The 22,584-nt window shown below is 41.8% G+C and overlaps 1 protein-coding gene across 11 annotated transcripts in view; it reads left to right on the top strand.

The window, feature by feature from the left end:
- The window catches only part of FARS2 (phenylalanyl-tRNA synthetase 2, mitochondrial), a 288,914-nt gene that overhangs the window by 256,374 nt on the left and 9,956 nt on the right, over positions 1 to 22,584 (top strand). For 8 of the 11 annotated variants that reach the window (XM_067290813.1, XM_067290818.1, XM_067290820.1 and 5 more), the window contains one exon: positions 19,752 to 19,819. In XM_067290813.1, coding sequence (XP_067146914.1) covers positions 19,752 to 19,819 — 68 coding nt within the window. Of the gene's footprint in view, positions 1 to 7,589; positions 7,923 to 19,751; positions 19,863 to 22,584 lie in introns of those variants that run through there. The other 3 variants (XM_067290814.1, XM_067290823.1, XM_067290815.1) reach the window with 2 other exon arrangements.

A 22,584-nucleotide genomic window follows, 5' to 3' on the forward strand; every position in this document is an offset into this window, starting at 1 on the left:
ATCTGTGCTTGACAAATGTTTTTCCCAAAGAGAGGGAGACTGGAGAAGACTGAGCAGTCAGCACTGATGCTGGAACCTGTCCTTTTGAGAACTGGTTCCATATCTGCTTTAGAATGACTGATGGTTGCCTTCTTCAAGGAATCAATGACTTGTATAAAAAACAAAAACAAACAGACCAAAAGAGCCAAACTTCAAGTCTTTGCAATTTTATATTGGCTTTCTATGATGACAGAAGTCTGTGTCACAGTCAGCTCATGATCCTGTGGGAACTTCAGATTTTCTTTTGGTATGATGGAGAATGGTATTTTTTTCCTTATTCTTCACACTAATGATATTTCATCATTACTTGAATGTAAGGGATTCCATTACTTTTGATGCTGTGAGTTTTAAGAGCTCTTTAATGGAAAGTGCTTGGATCTGAGATGGGTTGGTTGTGTTATTGACTGGTTCCTGAGATGATTGTAACAGTGCACAAGGGAAATATTCTTTCTTTTTTTGCGTAACTTGATCTGTGTTGCTTCTGCTTGGTAGCTAGTGGAAAAGAACCCTACACCACTCACATTAATTTTTCTTTTGCTGGTATTTATCAACAAACCAAGGTGATCTGTTGAAATGAGAAAAGGCAGTTAGGGGCTGAAGTGCTGGGCCAAAGCACAGAAATTAGGTTGAATTGTTTAACTAAACTTTTGTGAGTACATCTAGCAGCCAAGAGACTTTCTCCTCTGAGTGATACTTACTTGCGAAGAATTTTTCAGTATATTACAGATCTGCTTGTATCTCTTCCAGCATGGAAGGTGATAGATTTAGGTTAAAAAGGAAAGTCACGGTCAAAACTTTCTAACCAATTCAAAATGTTCAGATACTAAACAATGGCTTATTTATGGCTACTTAAAAGTGTTACAGTGACTGAAAAGCTAAAAAGTTTCAGAGCACTTACATTATTCATCTAGCTTTCATTATCTTAACTACAAAGGTGTTACTGCATCCCATACCATTCTCTTTATCTCTCTCAGTAACCTGGCTAATAACAGAATTTTGACTTTTTCTTCTAAATTAAGAGATAAGCTTAAAAAAGAATTAATATTAAAGAAAGATAGAATGAAAAGGCCAAGCAAGTTCAGGGTTTGGTAATCAGATACAGATTTCACCAAGGCCAATTGGAAGGGAACAAGAAGTCCATTACTGTCTCAAGTCTGTGAAATAAATCTTTTCAGTCCAAATCTGTGTCATTGAACATGCATCTCTTTTAAAATCAAAACTGAAAAAAACCCACAATGGTCAAATAATGTTGACATCCTCAACATGGTTATGCTGATCTCAACTGCCTTTGAAACTGAACCATCCTTCTGCCAGGTGACAGCTGAAAAAGCGATGTCCTTTCCCTGCTTTCTGTGAGTTTGAAATATTTCTTTCTTCTGGAGCTGATCTAGTGCCTTTCACTAGCATAAAAATCACCTAAGACAAAAACATGTCCATTTTTCAAAATACGCTCTTGGGTACAATGCACTCTTCCAGAGAAATGGGGTATTAGCATTTGAAAGGACTGATGAGAACTCATCTTTGGGTAAGGCCTTTGTTCAGAGAATTACTGCTATATTCTACATGCATATCACCATGGTAATTGAATTATTTGCCATTGACAGTATAGTATATAGCACAAGCCTTTTGCCATTTTCCGTGATGTGGTTCCTAGCAAAGAGCACTATTTGTCAATTTAAAATTTATAGTATGACATTTAGTAGTTGCACCTACTATAATAGTGGTGGATGTGGTTTGAAAGCATGAAACGAAAAGGAAAAGGTAATTATCTCTTCGCTGTAGTGTTAGATGCTGAGGTCTTTGCTGTCTTTTTAAGACAGGAATGTGAAGAAGCAAGAATAAAGTGAATGGAGAGAGAAGCTTTGGCTGGATAGATTCTTCAGAGTGCTTAGCCGAGTGAAAGGGCTGTTTTCCTGCAAGTGCTGGTGCCAAGATCTACCAAGCATTGTGGAGGTCTCCCTTCCCATAGATTTCAGGCAAAAACATAAGTGGATGTGTCTGAATTGGGTATCTAAATACTCTCATTAGCCTTGTTGCAAACTACCATGTGGAAATACAGGCAGATATGGCTACACATTCAGCTTCGGATGGCTTTCTTGTTTTTGAAGGAAGTCAGTAGGGTTTCCCTCTGGTGTCACTAGGGGTTGAACATCATATTCCTGGCTGGGAGAGCTCAGTGTAGTTTTACCTGCCCTAACTCAAGCTGTTTTTCCTGTTCCAAAAGAAGTCAGACTCCCGGTCTGAAAGAAAACAAAGATAAGATGAGAATACCCATCTACATGTTTGATATTCTTGCAGTTTATTATTTCTCCCCATCCCAGCTTACAACATGAATCCTTCTGGAACTGTATGAGCCACAAGGTAAAGCCAAAGCTGTGCTCTCTGCATAGTTTCAGCAATTATATTGCTGGAAACAGGAGACTCTTGGTTTCCTGTGCATCAACCTCCGCTGAAGGACACTTGCAAAAAAAGGGTGCCTTTCTCTTCTCTAAGGTCTATTGCATTCCATGCATACTCAGAGCATGACCTGGTCTCTCTGTAACATGTAACGGTCATTATATACTGTGGGAAGGTTTATGTGGGGTAATTACATGATGAATCTTTCTTTGGGATGTAGGATACAAACTGCTGCGGCAGGAATTGGAAGACCCCAGAAGAACCTCATTGACACAGAGAAAAGAATCTTGAATACTTGTATTACTATGTGTGTGTAGATCTTTCATTATAAATAGTATTGCTTAGGAAGGGGAGAAACATAGAAATGATGGTGAGTAGCACTGCTTAGTAAATTGCTTAGAGTGCAGAAGAGAGAGTACTCTTTTTTGCTTCTTGATGCTGTGGGAGATTGTCATCTTTACTCTTCTATTCCTCAAAGTAAATGCAACTTCCTAGAAAAATGTCTGAGTCTCTATAATCTTCAGGCAGATAAGAGCAGTAGTAACCTCCATACAGAAGTCTCTAGGCTTTAAGACAGATGGAAAGTAGAACACAGTTAAAAAGGTTTTGTTTTGTTTTGTTTTTTCAACTCACCACTGCCCTTTTATCTCCCTCTTCAAGTTTTGAATGGACAACTTCTCATTCTTATTCTCAACTACTACATATAGAAAAGACAAATGCCGATACCAGGCATTTATTCTGTAGGCAACATCTTGGGTATGAAATGACCCATGTCTTACTTTTATCTAATCACTGAGACAGGTTCCCCCGTGGCTATATTTTTAGATGTTTTGCTGTTGATAGCATCTGGGATCAGCTTTCTAGCCAATTTATATTTAAAACATCCTTAAGCGGACTTCTGTGCAGGGAAATCTGACATACAGGTATTAATTTTCATTGCCTAACATATCCTTTCATTCTAGCCCTGATTCCAGTGTCAGGTTGCTTTCATGTTCATTTTATTAGACTAGTGGAAGATTCAGGCCCCTCGGCTTCTTGCTGTGCTCAGATATTAGGCTGAAATATTGAAACATATACACTGACCTTCAGGTTGGCCCCATGCAGTGAACCTGACCTGGCAGTGAGCAGTTCTCAAGCACATGGAGGAGGCTGTGTGCCAGTTCCTGAAAATCATGACGCAAAGCTGCTTCCTCCAAAAAACACGTGAAAGAATATTAGGCATTATTGTGCTTCAGTGTTTGTTCATTGACTGCATCCTCATTTCCTCTCATGGCATCAGAATGCATCACTATCTTCCTGCTACTTTTATTTGAGCTGTGCCTTGCTGTATTTGCTGTGTTTTGCTACCTGAAAGCTGCAGGCTGGTGTAGAGGAGACTGTGACACTAAGGTCAGCTAAAGCCTAATGGAAAGAGAAGGAGTCTGCGTGACTGTAAACCACATGCAATTTGTCTGGAGGGCAGTTTAGGTAAATAAAGTCCTCTGCACTCAGTGTTAAGCTTCCCCTTTTGTTTACCTGGTGAAACTGCTGTTCTAGGTTTCGGCTTCAAATCTGCTGCTGTTCAAGACAGAGAGCTACTGTTTCTGTATTGCCAGGCTGCAGCGTGACATGCAGGGGAGAGTTCCTTATGCATTAGCAGAGCCATCTGCAAGGTAGACAAACCCTCTGTGTGTCCTCACAGAAAGAAAGGAGAGCAAGAAAGGAAAGCGGCAAACGTTTATTATTTTATTATTTGCTGATAATAATGGTTTCCAGTTGCAGCTGATGGCAATGATGAATTGCAGCCTTAGTATTTTACTGGGCAGGGGAAGGAGCCACCCAGATGCTAAGGGGGAAAAGAGCCAAGAAGTAGTTTTGCCTATCTATCTGCCTTGAAAAATTATCTGACACTACTCTGGAAACAGTGATTAAGTTTTCTGAAGCTTCGTATGTGTCTTTTATTGAAATATCATTAAACTGTTATATTCCTTCTCTCTAATTAGTAACAAACTTGCGAATAATGCTAGCTAAAGTGATGGGAGAAAAGTGTAGTATACCAGCCATACAAGTGATGTGTTGCCAGCAATGTATATTAATAGTTACATCATTGCTTGGCTGTAATTAAAATTACAGTAAATGCATTTAATGCTATCCCTGTTTTACTTCTCCCACACCAATGCTTAACTTCAGCTGCAGCTAACAGAAGCAGCTTACGGAGCAGTCCAGTGCTGCTTCATAAGACCTCTAGCCTTTCCTAATTAAAATGCCTCGTAACGATACTGTTTTTCCGCAATGCCCACAAGAAACTACTGAGTCGTCTTCTGACCTGTTTAATTAGTCTGTTTCATGAATGAGCTTCCCACTAGGATGGAGGGAGGGGGGTACATAAACACCTGAGTCTAGAAAAATCATTGCCTTGAATTAGCCATCACCAGTGGAAAAAACAGTATTGTAGCTACCCCTACCACAGCTTAAATACATTAAGCAAACTTGTGTTTACATCATGTAAAATGGTGTTAATGGGATTTCCACTGTGGATATGTTCCCAGAATATTCAAGACGTCAGGACCAGGCCTGTGCTTGCACCACTTCTAAAGAGATTTTCAGCCAAACCAGTTTGCAAATGTTTTTTGTTCAAGTGGGTTGCTATAACACCATAAAAGCTGCAGTACTAACGGCTGTAATGGTATTCGTCAGCCTGTTTTTGAAAATTGTTTCTGTTGAGCCCCGAATAATTATCCCTCTCTTTTATTCAACTTTCACTCACAGTGTTGCATCAGGCCAAAACCTTTGTTATTGCATTTACTTGCTTCTCTCAGATCTGCCCTCTCAGCTGCTTTGCAGAGGTGGAGCAGAGCTGGCCAGCGGAGCAACACCTTCTCTGCAGTTACACCTCCCCCTCTTTTCTTGAACATACGCTTTTCTACAACATTTATCCTGTACCCAGTGGAAGCACTTACCTAGTTTCTAGCAGTTAACTGTGGTCAGCTAACATATTTTGAAATGCAGTTTGCCCTTTCTTATACCAGTCAGATGTAACTCACTTTGTCTTCAAAGCACACAAAAAAGGAAGTACAGTTTAATTTGAAATAACCTTTTTGTTGTAAACTGCCAGTGGGAGCAAGGCAAGCTTCCCATCCAGGCTGGGTAGGACAAAGTTGATACGAGATAGCTTGACGGAGATAAAAATTATCAGTGCCTTGTTTCTAGAAGGATTTGATGTTGAGATGAGTATCTTGAGAGTTATCTGTGTGTATGAGCACATCTGAAATATACATACGGCCTCAGTTTTAATCAAATAGTTATAATAAACCTAATTTCTCACACAAAACAGTTTCCAGGAGAGGCATGACCTGAAGCTTGCTGAATACTTTTGTGCGTCATTAAATGCAAAGTTCTGCTAGTCTGGGAGATCCTTCTGTCTAGTACTTGATCTCCAGTTTCCCTTTATTTTTCCCCTCAGATTCTCCTGCTTTCACTGAAGTGAGTGGTTACCTTTGAAAGCAGAAGCTGTGTGGGTTCCATCTGAAACTAAAAATAAAAAGGATACTACAACTGCCAAGTATTTAAATTCAGTAATACGAGTGCAGCAGTTGTAGAAATTCCTCTTTCTTACAGGAGCTGTGTACTCCAGCATCTTTTTGATGGAGAGCAAGACAGCAAGTCTCTCAAATGCCCTTCTTTCTCTTTCATGAGGATTTTATGCTCTCTTAGTCAGCTTATTGTTTTGCTCCTTGTTTTACATTAACCTGTCTTCTTTGGCTAACTCAACAACTCTTAATTACTTTTTTCTTTTCTGTCACTCTGTTGGTCTTAGTGTTTCACTCATCACACCCCTCTTCACTATTCCTCCTCCAGTCATCTTTTGCCTTTTCCTTTTCACAGCAAGAGGCAAGAAATTTTGACAGATGGGCCTGCTGTCATGTCTCGCCTTGTTTCTTCCCGAGTTTGCTGGACTTCCCCTGTGTTGCTGGGCCACCTTTATGGTACATAATGGTGGCAGTTGCATTTCTGGTCACTTTGACAAGAATGTTCTCCTCAACAGCTCTGCAGGGGTTTCAGGCCACTGCCCCACCTCACAGCACACTGGTGGAGAAGCAGGTTTCTTATCAACACACCAGAGTACCTCCACAAATCTGTTACATGTTTCAGTGTGCTGCACCTCAGCTGTGGAACACGTCAGTGCCAGAAGCACTGCGAAGGAGCTGCCATTTCATTTTCTGCTTCAGATATGAATGTCAGCATCATTCTGTGTCCTTTTCCCACAAATGGAGACTTCAGATGCATTTTGTCCTTGTTTCTCCTTTCTAATGACAGGAAAATAGTCACCTGAACTGAAAAATAAATGTTTTGATCTGTTTTACAGCTGTGTTTTCAGCAGAAGTTGAGTGTCTCCTCCTCCAGGCTGGAGACTGGATGGCGAAGCTTGTGAGATGCCTCCCGTTAGCTAACAACATCATTACTTTTTAGTGCTCAGAGCTTATGACGTGTTTTCCTTATGTCTGTCACTGCTGGTCCTCACTGGTCCAAGAGGGGTGCATGTGCACAGTGCTCCCTAGAGATAGCCACATTAGCACCAAAATGAGAGAGTTGTGGTGTCAGCAGCAGTTCAGCCGTGGTAGCAAAGCCCTCCTCCTGGGCTTGTTTACTCTGGTAAGATGCTAACGCACAGCTGTGCTCATGTGAAGTTAACTCATACAGAGCTTGCTGGTGGTACCTGCACAGCCTTGCTCTTTGTCAGCCTTGCCTGTGATACAGGTAATCCTTTCACTCATATTTTTTTCTACCTTGACTTCCTAGTAGAGAGTCAGTGACACAGAACTGGCCTGTGTCCTGTTGTGAGAAGCATTTTAATACAGTAGGCCCAGTAATTTCTCTCAAAGGTTTTTGTTTCAATGTGAGGATCTGGCAGAGAGTGGCATAGGGAAATAGAGAATGACCTACAGCAGAAACAAGCTGGGTTATAAGGTGAATTTCAGGGAAGCTCTCTGCCAAGATTAAAATTCAGTCCCACCTCTCCAGACTATGTGTTTAGCATTTAGATGATTTTCAACCAACAGGAACAAAATTAGACAGCAAATAAAAAATGGTCCAAAGGGTAGGTATTTGGCCTCATGAATTTGCATGGGTAGGCAAGTGTATTTATAAGCCCTCTTTTGGTTTATATTTTGTAGGACGAAGAAGGTCAGCCATTGCTACCGTATCATTTACCGTCACCCGGAAAGGACTTTAACTCAGGATGAGGTGCATGACATCCATCAAGCTATTGAAGAATCAGCAGTTCGAGAACTTGGGGTTGAGGGCAGATTCTAGCATCCCTGATCTGAAACCCTAATGTCATTAGCTTTTTCTTTCTTTCTTTTTTCTTTTTTTCTTTTGTCTTTTTTTGGGGGGGTGAGGTGACAAGGAAAGAGAAGGGTTTTGTGACTGAGCCTAACACGTGGAAACCAATTGATAAATGGGCAATGGTAGAACTTCCAAATAATAAAATTACTATTGAGAAATCATTGACAAAGTGCTGGTGCTTTATTTTAAGAAAGGGGGGAAAAGCAGTAATGTAAGATTTCCCTCCTGTTACAATAAGAAGTTCACTCCTGGTGGTTTTTCTGTGTTGTTAATTGGTCCCTGGGTTCCATTAAACTGTAAATACTTGGCATTATTTCTGTGTTGACAGGATCTTCTGTTCATGTAACAAGTGAAGCAAAACAGAGACACAACTTAGCTCAGGGAAGAAAAGTTATTTCATCCTTCCCTCCCTTCTTCTTTTTTTAATAAGAAATGGCATGTTTTGCTTCAAGAAACCTTCCAGGAAATACGCCTTGCAAAGTTTGGCTCTCTTACCTTTAGAGCCTCTGGGTTTTGCTTTCTTCTGCTACAGAGAAGGAGCCAGCATGGTCTGGGGCTCAGCTGTCTTCAAATGCTGGACTGTTGGATGTGTCTTTCCTGTTGAATCCCCTACTCCCACAGAGCTGAACAGCGCCTCTTACCATGGCGCTCTAAGCTGTGTGCATTCCCCAGGTGAGCAGCTTCCTTGTTTCAATTTTCCTGATAAAAGCACCAGTGCAAGGTAAGTCTGTTCCCCTGTCACCATCAAAGGATTGATGTCACGGGGGTAGGATGGCAGAAGAGAGAAACTCTTCCTTACAATGCCCTGAAATGCAGCAGCCTTGATCTCTCACAGCATCTTACTTTCTAGCAGCAGTGTCTGCTCAGAAACTTGACCTTTAAGGAAGGAATCCAAACTAAAAGGGGATCTCCTACTATTTTAGGCATCTGTCACCTTACAGGCTGCTTGTCTTTTCCATTGCACATTATAATAAGTAAATTCTGGCAGTGGTATGATGCTAGGTCCTGTAGAAATGTTCAGATGGTCTGATAAATTCTTGATGAGCCATAGCAGATCCTGATGTGGAATATGGGACCTGTTTTTGCTTGTAATGGTATTTCATACAGTCTTGCAGGTCACATCTGGTTGCTGTGCAAGGAACATTCCCTCCTTCAGGGAAGAAGGCAGTAAAAGCAATGCAATAAACAGCGTCTAACACTGATTTATACCTTATCAAGAAACATCTGTGCAGCAAGCTTGTACTCAACCATAAGAAGCCAGCTACTATTGCAGATGTGACAGAAGCAGAGAGCTCATTTTAATTTCATTACTCAACATATTTAGCTGTGTAAACAAATCCTAATCTAAATTGCTGTTGTGTTAGCCAAATAACTTCATTATGAAAACAATATGCTAGACTTTCTACAAGGCAAACAGAATGGGTGCCATTTAGGCAACAGAAGAACCTGCTTGATTATTTTTAAACAAGGATCTACTAAAGTTCCTAAATATAACCTAGCCCACTTGATGTTTCTCTGGCTTCCTTATCATCTGCCTTTTTGGGATTCTGAGTGTGGACCACTGAAGAGGAGAAGCACTCCCCTGAAACAGCACTCAGCAATAATTGTTCCAAGACAGGGTCTGATCCATGCTAACATACAGGGCAACAAATTATGTGGATGTTAACTGACGGCATTGCATTTGAAAAGGGTACAAAAACCTTCCTGCTATATGAAAGTACTCTTGGGAAAACAGATCTTCTCTGGGGTGGAGTACATTGCAAGATTCCCCTTATTATTTATGAGAGAAATTTCCACTTTCTGCTCCCCAGATCCTTCAGTTCTTCTCTAATTCTGATCAGCCAGTCTTGGGGGGCATAAAAGTTTTGGGAAAGCAGGGAGGTGAAAATTGGACAATGAGCCTTTGTCATTGCAGCCACAGGCTGACATGTATGGCTTCACAAGGGAGCTTGGGTGTTTGTGAATCAGCTAGCCTCAAGCCACTAACATCAGCTGTGTTTGACATGTCTGGCTGTGACCTGACTGAACTTTGGTGAGCGGGGACTCCCTGCAAGTCAGGTGTTGATGGAGTAACATTATTCTTTGAAACCTAGAAATATTAACCTCATGGGCTCATGTCATAAAGCGGAAATGCAAAGCTTTCTCCAAAGCTGACCTAAAACCATGGAATCAACTTCTGGAGGAGATGTTTGCATAGCAGCAACTTTCAGACAAAAATACAAACCTGTAAGAGAAAAAAAATGCAGCTTCTTCAGGAGCAAGTTAGATTCAATTATATGAAGGATTTTAAGGCCTATGAAATCAGACAGGTTGGCTTTGAGCATAGCATGAATACTTGGGTATGTTTAGATTAGATAAGCCTTGTCAAATATATTCTAGGATTAATCTAACCTAAAAAACTTTTTTTATTTTTTGGCAAAGACTCACCACTGCTAGGAAATTAGACCTTGGATCAAAAGGCAGTAGAGTAGCATTTTTATGTTGCTGTACTTCAGAAAGTACGAATTTTCCTTAATTACCCATCCTTCATTTTATTGGAGAAATTTGCTATAGGTAATAGTAGGCTCTCAAAAACTCTTAATAAGGGACATTGACCAGTGAGTAGTTTCAAACCACATGGTCCCCTGTGCATACCGATAGAGAGCCCATGACAATCTAAGGGTGTAATAACCATGATCTATTTTACTGCTGACCAGAGGCAGGTGATGCTGTCAGTACCTCAGTGGCTGGTCTGATCCCTAGCGGGAGTGCAGAAAATCACACTGAAGAGGGCCCCGGTTCAGTCCTTGACTGACTCTTGTCAAAGGGCTACCTTCACATTCCATTTGGCTTCTCTTAAGACATATTTAGCACAAAGATATGTAAACTAGCTCAAAGACTAGGAACAACACCACTGCCAAAGTAGTTCACCTGCTAGTCTCTGTGACCGTGCAATGTCAAATGAACATCCCCTTAACTTTACACTGTCCCACAATGCAAACAGCCGTATTCACTGTGAAAATGGATGGGCTACTAGTTCCTACATATGGCATGAATGGATGGGATGACTTTCTAAATATCAGTGATATCATGGCACGTGGAAATATTAAGAGGAGCAGAATTTGAGTAATTAGTGTGTGTACTGACTGACTGGTACAGTGTCGAGCAAAGGGCCCTGCTTTTTGTTTTTAACAACTGTCTGCGCTTATTTTTGTGTGCCACCGGGTTTTATATTAGCATGCTTTAATAAAAGAGAAGAAAATCAGTTGTAACAAAAGAAGCAACATCTCCCCATGAGAACTGGCTGGGATTTTCTTTGACTGAACAGTGTGTGCTGTTTTAATGTTCTGGGTGCTGGAGACTGTTCATAGTTCCCGTTGGCTTTCAGGTTATATCTGATTCCTGAAAGACTAAAGATTTTGCTTTAACACCCAGTTTGGGATCTTCCAAGTAAACTGGCAGCATATTTACAGTGCACTGTGACTTACCTGGTTTTGATGTTCTGGTTAAAGGTGCTGCAATGGAAAACTGTTGCAAGTTACCTAAGCAGTAAATTGCCCTGTGTTTTAGCCTTGAGACTTCAGTGACCCCTGCCATCCATAAACTAGCATTGCCACATACAATCAAACAGCTGCACTAATCTGAAAACAGCCTTGTACCGAGAATCCAAAGTAGATTGATAAGTCACTGGTGGTGGTCATTTACCTTCCATTTAAAGTGATCATGTTACTTCTGGCCTTTCTGCAAATTGGTGGCTATGCTTCAGCATTGAATGTGTGTGCTTCTTAGTCTATGCAGCTGTACTGATTGTCAGCAGTACGGACAAATCAGTCTCAGCCCTTGAATAATTTCATGCAGAGCTTATCTTTTTGATTAAAAAATAAAAATAAAAAAAATTGTAGGTTTTTGTTTGTTAGATTTTATCTGCAGTGACTAATGCATTTCAGTCATCCCAGGTAAAACCCATGGCCAGGACAAGACTCTTCGGCATTCCATTGAGGTCAGCTGAGGTAGTCTCACACCTGAAAGCAGAATTAAGTCAATCACATTGAGGTCATATTTTGGTAAAATTAAAGAACCTTTTCTTCACTGTGAGTTGACTGAAGGCTGACTGATGCTCATTAGTTATGCCAAGGTTAGAAAGCACTTTCTTTTGGCAGTAAAGGGCAGGTGTCATCCACTGACATAGAGGGAAGTAGTTTTATGGACATGAAAAGTTCTGTTGAATTCAGTATGAGCATAAAAAATGATTGTCCTGGTTATTTGAGGCCTATCCGTTGATACCACTGAACTAATTTTCCATCAGAATTGTTACCATCTGGGAGAGAAAATGTTTATTTCTATTTCATTTCAACTCTGAAATAAGTAGCTGTATTTTTAAAGCTCAGAGCTTTGTTCAGATATTTTCTGCTGTGCATCTTTGCTAAGAGAAAGCTCTTTATGTAAAATGGATTTGCTTTCTCCATATACCAGGCCATATTGACTTATTACTCAAATCTTGATCAAATTTTAAGATTGTGAGTGTTGTCTCTGAATGGCCGCCAGAACTGAAGAAATGTTATGAGGACTCTGAACAAATCTGCAGGATGCACAGGTAACTAATCTGTGATACTTACCAACTTTTAAACATGACTGTAATTAAATCTGAATTTTAAGCTGAGTATCTCAGAAGAGAAGATTGCACTTCAACACAGAGTGCAGGCATATGCTGGGTGAAGGCATTGACTTCTCCAAATCTGTTTGTTGTATAAGGTTTGATCATCATTAACATCTGATGCAATCACATGTTTGGCAGTTTTCATGCTTTTGTGCTTTTGTCAGATGGCCTCTGTTATTCTATTTGTGCCCGCTGCTAACTAAGTAGAGTCTGCTTTAGTCTGCCTTTTATACTTTGAAAACTGTGTCTAAAATCACTTCTGCTGTGACCTAGCTTTCTCATTTTAGTTTTGCTTGCCTTCTCTTGCAGATCTTGCTCATTCGGGTTTAGTATAATTTTGGTGAAGGAACTGTGTCAGGCTGTAGGCTGGGAGATTTAATAGACCATGGCCTAAGGCCTGTGCTCCCACACTGTATTATTGGCAAGATCTCTCTCTGTGCTCACCCTCTGGAAGGAGGTGATTAACACACAGCGCGGGGAATTCTGCCTCTGCCTGCTCAGTAATTTGCTGGGCAGCACTGCTGTTGTCTAGAGCAGCTGCCAGTTAAATGGGCAGTAGATTGCGCTCTTTTTATTTCAGTGTCTGCAACTTTACATGTACCACAGTGCGATACAGCCAGAAGAACTGTGTTGGTATTTGTTTCATCTAAACATCAATTAGATGCATCTAGTAATTTGGTGCCTATGCAGTCATTTCTAAGTAGAATCGCTGTGTGCTCATGAATGGTTATTATCATCTTCATCTACAGCTGTCAAAATCTGATGTACATTGAGACCAAGGGTCAGGATTTTAAATTTTTTAGACTCAAGCAGATACAGATAACTGCTTGTCGGATTTTTGCATTACTCCTGTTTATTGATGTCTGTGCAGGTTTGAAAGTCCCACTAGGCATCTTTCCAAATATTTAGTCATTTAAAATATTTTTGAAACCTGGCGCTCAGTTATTGTGGTGACGCTCATGTCATTTTGGGAGGGGGGAGCAGATTTTGCCAGAAATCACATAGTAGCTGAGCAGCTAGTGAGGGGGGAGAAGATGTCTTCTGATGTCCTGGGGTTGAGCACCGAATTATCCTTCCTCCCACTACGCTGCTGGGAGGAACGGGTGTGAGTTCTGCTGCCTGCCTTTGTGTGGACACATAGTAAATAATTAGCATGCATGGCCAGGCTTTTTGGTCATCAGTTATTGTTGTAACTGATGACTAATTTAGGGGATTATGGGTTCCCATACCAAACACTTGCTCAGTGGTGGTAAAGAAACCAATAGTCATTCATGTGTCTTCATTGATAGATCTCAGTGTAGGAACTGAACAAATCTGTGAGAGAATGGAAGTGTGTTTCTATGTAATTCGTAGGGTGGTTTATGTCTTCCAGATCATGACAGCATGTAAATTGACCTAGGTTTAATGCAGCTAAAGGTCTGAGCTCTTGTGCCTGTTCTGAGGCCCTTTTTGCTGGGCGTTCAGCTGCTTGGCAAGTGCTTTCAGGAGGAATGGGGCTATCTGGGATCACAACAACTCTCCAGAATCATCTCTCTGGTATCTATCAGAAGGCCCTTTCCTGGGGCATTAGGGACTCCCAACCCAAGCTGTGCCTTGCACAGCAAAACTGGAAGAGCCTATTTTCCTACAAATTTCTTTTCTATGCCAACAATACTCTCAGGCCTACCTCCTCAGGCCCACCCCTGAAATACTTCCTTGCTTCTACAGCCTCCTAAATGCTGTCGAAGGTCCCTCTCAGGACCCCAACCTCCACTTTTCCCCCCTTTTTATCACAGTACCCCCACTCATTGCCAGGTGCCTTGCCAGAGGCTTGCTTGGAGAACTTTCACACCACTGACCGTGGGGCGGAGCAAAACGAATCAACGACCCCTGTGCTTATGCCTTAATGTTTCTGTGGGAACTTCACATTTGGGTCTCTGTCCTCAACACAGCTGCTGTTTTTTGAACTTGCCAGAATGTCATGTCTTGGAAACTTATCACCCTCAAGTCCAATGTGGATAAAATTATGCCAGTGGGTGCAAAAGTCACCAAAGGTCACTGATGGCGGAAAGATGGATACCCATCCCTATTGTACAAACCTTTGCTTCCTTAGGAAGATGAGACAGAAAAATAGCAAGACTGTAACGAAAGTTGTTGGCATAAATAAGTGTTTCATGATTGAAACTTAAGACAGGGAGACAATATGTTAATAAGAACCAGGTGCCCAGCATGGTCTCCCTTGTGCACTTTCATAAAATAGTTACAAAAGTATTTTTCCTAAATAACTTCAGCAGCCTTCCGTGTGTCTACAAGCTTCTGTGTTACTGTGCTGTATAGTCTGTGTCACTTTTCATTCATATCCACTTACTAGAAGCTGAAAATGCAAATCTGGTTAAGAATGAAATGATTTCTTGTTGTTCCTGGTCATGTTAGGTGGTCTCGCAGCATTGCCTCTTATTTTTGAACAAGGAGGGCAGCTCAGCATCTCTGAGGAGATCTTTAGCACCTTGCCAAATTATGTTATTCCAGTGCTACACACATACATACATATGCAATAATTTGGAGTGGGTGATGTAAACCTTAGTTCTGTGCTGTGGCTACAAAAGCAAAGTTGTCGTTCCCCATACTGTATGTGATTAGAGACTTTTCTCTCCTGCTGCTTTGCTCCGATACACAGAAAATCACCTTTTTCCAAGAAAAATTCAATACTTTCTGATGCCTCCTGCTGTCTGAGAGCCAACAGTCTTCTGAGCACTCTCCCTTCAAAGAGCAATTGAATTCTAGGCAGAGAACACCCTTTCCCACCGGAGATGTTTTCCTTTCAGCATGAAAGACTTTCTGGCATCTGTTTTTAGACTACTTTGGAACACCTGCTGCTGGTGACAATGCAGGTCTTTTTCTGCAGGAAGAAAGGTGACATATTAGAAAAAAACAGCTTTATCAAAGAAATTTGAACTACTTCAACGCCCTGCCCTAATTAAAAAAAAATCCTAGCCTCTTAAAAGTTATTAATAAAAATCAGTTTTGATCTTTACTAGAGGGCAGACTTGTGTGATGGTAACATTTCCACATCAATACAGCACTCGAGTATCCAACAGAGGGCAACTTTGTCACTGAAGACTCTTTCTGTTTTGTTTGGAATATTGGTTGGTAGTTTTCTGGCTTTCCTTCTATTTGGTCACATCTCTGGAGTCATTGGCTGCATATTCTCTGCATATTCACTAACACCTGCTGTGATACTTTACTGACTGCATTACTTGACTGTTCATAGTGTTGGAGTTGTTAAGCATCCTTTTGTGCTATTGCAAAGTATATCATCAGGGGAGTCATGACTTCAAGGGCATTCAGCTCTAAGGATGCCCTCCATGTTACTTGCTTACCCCTATGTAATCTGGACAATTTGCACATTGAGCAGCATGCGTTCCTTGCCCAGCCACCTTGCCCAGGCAGACAGGCCTGCAGCTCAGACTTCGTTCTGCAGGAGCAACAAAGACTTTTGGAGGGTTTGTGTGCATTGGCATGGGTCTGTCAAGCTGGGCAGGAACCCATACATCTGTCGGTGCATTGCCCAGATGGTTGGTTGGACTGCCCATGAGATCTGGAAGGAGATCCATTTCAAGGCCAAGGATGACAGCACATGGCTGGAACTGGGAGGAGAAACTCCTACCTTGGGTTCAGTGTATTTCGGATATGATGTGTCAATCACCTCCTCAGAAGGAACCTCATTAACTGTCAAGAAGAGGCCCCTGCAGAGGACAGAGCAACAGATGGGACAGTAGCCTTTAATCTGCAGGGTCCATTGATTGCTACCACTGGACTGTGAAGGAGATTGGCTGGAGAAGAGAATATCCAGGAAAAAAAGATCCCTTTCCTAGCAGTGTTGTTTAAATGGACATGTGAGGAACAGGAAGAAAAGCAGTACTGAAATTTCCCAGTGGTGGATTGATGTGAGCTGGCCCACATGATAAGGTCTGGCCTGCAATCAGATGGCAACTGTTACATGCTGCTGGGGAAGGGTGTTAGATGCTGCTGATGTAGGTGCGGATGGCATAATGCATGACTGTCTCCCCCTGGCAACCACATCAACAATCCAGACTTATTTTGAGCCAAACAAAGACCCTCTTTGCAGTCTTCTTGATCTGGAAAAAACTCAAATTGGAAGGACTCTGTGCTCTCCTTGTATAGATTGTGAGGTCTACTGAGGGCCTTGGTGATCTCTGTGGCCTTTCATAGTCTGGCACTGAGCCGTTTTGTAAGCAGAGCTGACAGACCGCCACATGAGGCAAGTGCAGAGGACTCTCTGGAAATGCACACCCTGTAAATGGGGGTGGATTGGCTTATTATGAAGTCCCCTCACTTAGTGATAGACCTAAAAAGGAGTGTAAATTTGACTGTAATTGTGAGACTTCATGGTAATAGTGACAATAACCCTGAGCTTTCCTGTAGCACCTTTTTATCTAGGATCTTGAAACATCTTCCAAATGAGGATCAAACAAGACACATTTATCAGATGCAGAGACTGAAGACCAGAGAGGCTGGGGGTTTTGCCTGGTGCCACAGGACAAGTCCTAAATCCAGGTGTCCCAGAATCACCTTTGATCTGGTACCAGAGAGCCTTTCCTAGGTGCTGTGTGCCCTCAGCAATGAAGGAAGAGGGTATCTCAATACTTCATTGAATTCTTGTAGCACTGAGCAGGATTAGGCCCCTCTTTACTACTGTGCTTCTATGCATTGCAGTGACATTTAATAAATGACACTGGGTACTTTCTCCACCTGAATTTGCAAAATCAAACCAGAAGCCTAAGAATGACTGAGAGATTAAGGATGAGAGAAGGAAACTGGGGGGTAGGGGTCACCAGGCCTTTAATACCTTTAGTATTTGCCATTCCTCCTTGACCCTCTCTTCTTTTTAAAGCACATGTTCAATGAGGCTAAAGGGGAAGCTGGCAGCATAATTACAGAACCTGGTTCCTCTGTGGATGTGCTTTCTGCAAGGACCTCTACCTGTGATGTGGATACCAAACCTACACCAAGAACTACACAGCTACTGCCTGGGGCTTTGGCACACCTTCCTAATTAGGAGCTCTTGGGCACCTTGGATCTGCTATAAGGAGGGGAATAAAATGCTTAACAATAACGCTTCCCCCTCCAGGGGTGCAGCTCCAGATACAACTGTGCAGAGAACCATGGTGGTTCTCCTCACTCTGATCCTTCTCTGCGCTGAGGCCAGTGCTCACTGCATATGTTTGTGTCAGAGGTACTTAACTGAGGCGCTTCTTTATAGGGTGCCACAAGAACTAAGACTCACATGGTGATGACTGAAGTACATTTCCTCTTTTGAAAGGCTGGCAAGAGTATTTGAAAGCATTTCATCAGGTTATCTAATAGTGTTTTTTTCTTGTCTCAGAATGATTAACATAGCTTGGTGTTCCAGACACTTGAATACAAGATCATGTATTTAGGAGCTTTCAATGGATTTTTTTCTTCCATTTACTTATTCGGTTTCCCTCTGTACCCATGTACTATTATCATTCTCATCCTGTGGTAAGGAGCTCAGTTTAACTAAGTGGTGTTAAAAAGAAAGAATCTTTTGGATTGTTTTGAACCTGCCATCTAGCTTTGCCTGGTGTCCCAAATCCCAAAATTGCCTGTACAGTCAACACAAGGCCCTGGATGACCAGAGAGATACTGACAAATCTGGAAGGTCTTTAGAGAAGAATGGCCAAACTGATTAGGAGAGATGGAAGTACAGGTAGATGTGTTCAGATTAAAAATGATGCACAGCTTAGCTAAGCAATGACTAAGAAATGTGTGGTTTGTGAGATATACATATCTTTGATGAATATGAATACCCTCCCACTCTCCTCACAAGAGAGGAATTTTTATTGTGACATGCAAGGATATAACAAGGGCTAATAGTGTGACAGTCAGGCTGAATGTAAGGTGAAATTTCCTGACAGTGAAGTATCATGCTGTGGAATAGTCTCCTAAGGGAAAGGATGGGAGCCCAGCTGCTTGGTCCTTTTTAAAACCAGGCTGGACAAAGCATTAGGAAGTGGACTCCAGAGAACAATTTTTAACTGGCAGGAAGATGGACCAGTGATCTAATAGGTCCTTTCCATTTCTAGCTCCTATGATATCATATTCTCTATAATGACTTTTGACTGTTTTTAAGCTCAGAGGATAAAATGCAGATAAAACTGAAAGCAAAGATTAACGATAAGAATGAAGAGAAAACTGTAGGTTTATTTAATAGTCATGAAAAGTGCCAGATTGAGAGTTTCTTGGGCCAATGGTGCTATTCAAAAATAGCATTGCAAATGGGAAAGTGAAAATCATTACATTGGTAATGATTATGGTAATGACTTATTTTTATAGAGCTCCTTTAGTCCAGAAAGATCCAAGAGTGCATTTCAAACTGGGTATGTGCATGTGTGCACTGATGTAATGTGAGAGTTGCTTCAGCTGACACTCAAATTTACCAACCACTGGACTGAAACAACCTCTTTTAAAGGCAAAAAGCAAACTGGTGCAGCAGTTTAAGATGGGATATGAAGAATAACTTCTGTAAGTGAAACTGTAAGAGAACTCTTTTGGTCTGGCAGAATTTCATTAACTGATGAATTATCTAGGCATGAGTTTCTTTAGCAACTGCCTTTCCCTATGTCCTTGCTTTCGAGGCATCAGGATCTGGCAATATTGACTGAATTTCCCTCGTTCCTTCGGGGTATGCCAGGGAGAGGTCTGCTGAAGCAGGGTCACCCTGAGAAGGGCCACTTTGGACTGGTTTCAATGACTGCCAAGAGGTCACTCTGTGGGTCATGGCATTGCTGGATCCTTCATCCTACCTCACCTTCACCTTTTGGCATCTTTTCAAAGAGCATTTCTTTCAACTGGTGTTTTTTCTGGGCTGTTGGCTCTAGAAGCGCAGTTAATGTCAGAATATCCTGCTCCGGACCTGATGCCTGGAAGTGGCTGCTGTAGACAAACTCTGCCTCTTTGTGTAGTTTTTATGTCAAGTCCTGTGGGCCTTGACTTCCAGTTTCTGAACTCCTGGATGACAAGGGGACTCTGATTTAGTTCAGCAAGGACAACAAGCAAACCCTATAGGAAAAGAACAGCCTGAAAATGAAAACAGTAAGGTCTGTATATGGAACCAGAAGAGCCAGTTCAGAAAAGCTGAAATGTAATATTAACTGATTTTTAATTTTGCCATTTTAAAGTGAAATGTGTTTGTTATCGTTCATATTGAGGAGGTCAACTCTTTTTTCCTTTTTTTTTTTTTTTAAACAAGTATTCACAAATCTAACAGAAAGAGCTAGGAATTGGCCAGAATATGGATGTTACAGTACTTCTGTATTTTTTATCCCCCAAGAAATCGGACTTCCCTGGAAGACAGCCTTGAGGAATCACTTCAGTTGAAAGAGGAAGGAGATGACCTAGGTGAGAACCTGCATGCTGAACACGTAGTCCTTCTGAAACCATGGTACTGACTCACATGACATTAAAAGTTATTTGTTCTCATTTAGATGATCTGCAAAGCTGTTTAATATAATATTTATTAGCCTCACAATTGCTCTAACACTTAATTTGTTAATGAAGATGGCAAACGTTACAGCACAAAGTGTCATTGACTACTGAATAGCTGAGGTACTAGGTAGTTTGACTGTCTCTGCTTGTTTACAATTCACTGTACAGATTTATCTAATATTCAGGTTTTTTATACATGGTCACTACAGATTTAGCTCTTTTAGGTGTTATCTAGTCAGGCATAAATCAGTCAAGATTTTCCTCTGCATGTTTTTATCATTCATAAGGGTTGATTGGAGCTAGAGTTCTCACTTTATCCACCAAAAGAGCTAGCATTTCAACAAAACAAAATACCCATTCCAGGTTGGGTCAAATGCTGCCATTCTCATGCTTGCAACATATCAGAGCTCTGAATATTTATTTAGAAACAACTGATATGATATTCCTATTTCAGACTGATAAGGTATTCAGAGAATTTAGCAGACCTGCTACTTGCTTAGGTGCAGGTGAGGAGAAGCCAACAGCCTGAAAGCTATAAACCTTCACAATCTGGGATTCCCAAGGCTTGCAGATTCTTGGTTTTAAGGCAGCTGACAAAATGGTTGCACCAACAGCTTCATTCATGTGAACTGCCAAAATTACAAGGTTCCCCTGAAATGGCTCCATTTTTTTCTGGATTATCTTATGGAAGAATTCTCTGTCCAAAAATTTCCAGCTAGCCCTGCACTTAGACTGTAGATTAGTATTTGACTTTTAGTAAGATACTTATTCCTAGACTTCTGTTTCTTGGGAATAGGACTTTATTCCTTCTTCATTTAGGCACCTTAGGAACCTTACTTTTCTTAAAATTTGAATAGAAAATCTCTCTCAGGCAATGGATTGTTCATCAGCTGCTGTTATCTGATATAACAAACATTCAGTCTCCTCAGGCTATCTTGTTTTGGGAGAGGGATGTTTTCCGGCAAGAGGCTGCAGGTCCCTTCCCTCTGTTTGCTTGGCGGCGGCTAGTAAGAGGAGCCAGGAAAAGGATGGGCAGGGGTCTCATCTGGAATCTAGCAGCAAAACCACAGTGAGCCAGAGATCATTGTTTCCTATTTAAATGCTAAATTCATATTACACAAAAGAAGGGATGCAATTCCAAAATCCAGCCATAGAGCAGATCCTGACTAGCCAAGGAAGTCTAAGTACCATTATAAGCAGTGTGATCTACTGAAAAGGGAGTTGGGGACTCTGGTTTGTATTTCCTGCAGTGACACTGACAAGTGAGGCCATAAAGAAATCACTTCACCTCAGTGTGCCAGTCTGTAAAATGGGAGTGATGTCACCGTTTTTCCTTTGCCACATGTTTTGAGACCTCCAGAGGTAGCAGACTGCATAAGCCTGCTTTATTAGCATGGGTATTTAATGAGATAACGTTTGCATTTACATCACGGCACATCCCAATCGTACAGGGACCAACTACAGTATCTGGTGCAATACAGTGAGAAGGGCTACTTGGGAAATGGGTCCCTGAACTTCAGCTGGTCGCCATGGTGACAGAATAGCTTGGTGCCGCAAGAAAAAAGAAAAGCAATACATTGTGCTAAGGATAACTTTCTGTATCAAGGCTGCACTTTCAGATATCTCTGGTTTTCTGGGGTGGTCCCAAGCCCTTAGAGCAGGTTTTGCAATGAGTGCCTGGAGCAATAGGAGGAAGTCCTCGAAGAGGAGATTAGCAGCTGATCCCGCTGTGGAGCAGTGGGCTGATGTGCCCTCCGAGGCGGCCGCTGATGTTGTGCCTGTTTCTGTGAGTAAGCTTTACCAGGAAAGGGGGACAGTATCCTGGCATGGTTTACATTAAAGGAATTAGCATCTTTAGTCAGGGCCTTACAAGCAGAAAGAGGGGGCCAACTTTGCTGCACAGAACTGAGGTCAGATGCCTCTGCGCTGAGGGAGGGCTAGAAACAGCAGTGCTTTGGCTGCCAAAGGCCTGTTCAAACATGCAGCAGTAACCAAGGAAACTTCATGCTAGAACCAGTTAAATGTGATGAATTTCTGCCTAATAACTGTCTGTTAAAGGGTCCTGGTAATTTGGCTGCTACTCTAGGGACAGGTGCTGCATATGTAACTTTTGGTCACTTCCCTTTCATGCTAAACTGTGGAGCCTGTTCCTCTCCCTTAATTTAAGTATCTGGGGTTCTCTTCTTCCTCAAGTACCAATATATGTACAATTTTTCTCATGGTGATCTCCTGTAGCCTGTGGAATGTCAAATGTATCAGCTGTGCCCTCTCCATAGGGCCATGATGGGAGAATGGGCTGACTCATCACGGCATGAACATTATGTTCATATAGAAATGGGAAGCTTGTGGCCTGAAGCCCACACGGTCAGTCAGCACAGGCTACCCAGAGAAGGGGGTCTGGAAAGCCTCCCACATCTCAGCAGCTTGCTGCTGCTGTGTGTCTCCCCTGTGCCATCAGGTGATCACGCAGTCTGACTTCTCTGACCCGCAATAGAGCATGAGCACCTTACACAGCGCCTCGTTCTCGGGTGATTTCTGCTGTTTTCAGAACAATCTGCAACCTCTCTCTGGGAGAGGGTTCCTCGGGCAGCAGCACTTGTTGGAGGGATGCAGTGATTATTCAGCATTGCATCCTGACAGGCACATTGGGCCTTTTCCATGGCAGCCCAGGGCTGTGT

This window comes from Apteryx mantelli, chromosome 2 (genome assembly GCF_036417845.1).
Source record: "Apteryx mantelli isolate bAptMan1 chromosome 2, bAptMan1.hap1, whole genome shotgun sequence".
In the NCBI taxonomy this organism is placed as follows: Eukaryota; Metazoa; Chordata; class Aves; order Apterygiformes; family Apterygidae; genus Apteryx; species Apteryx mantelli.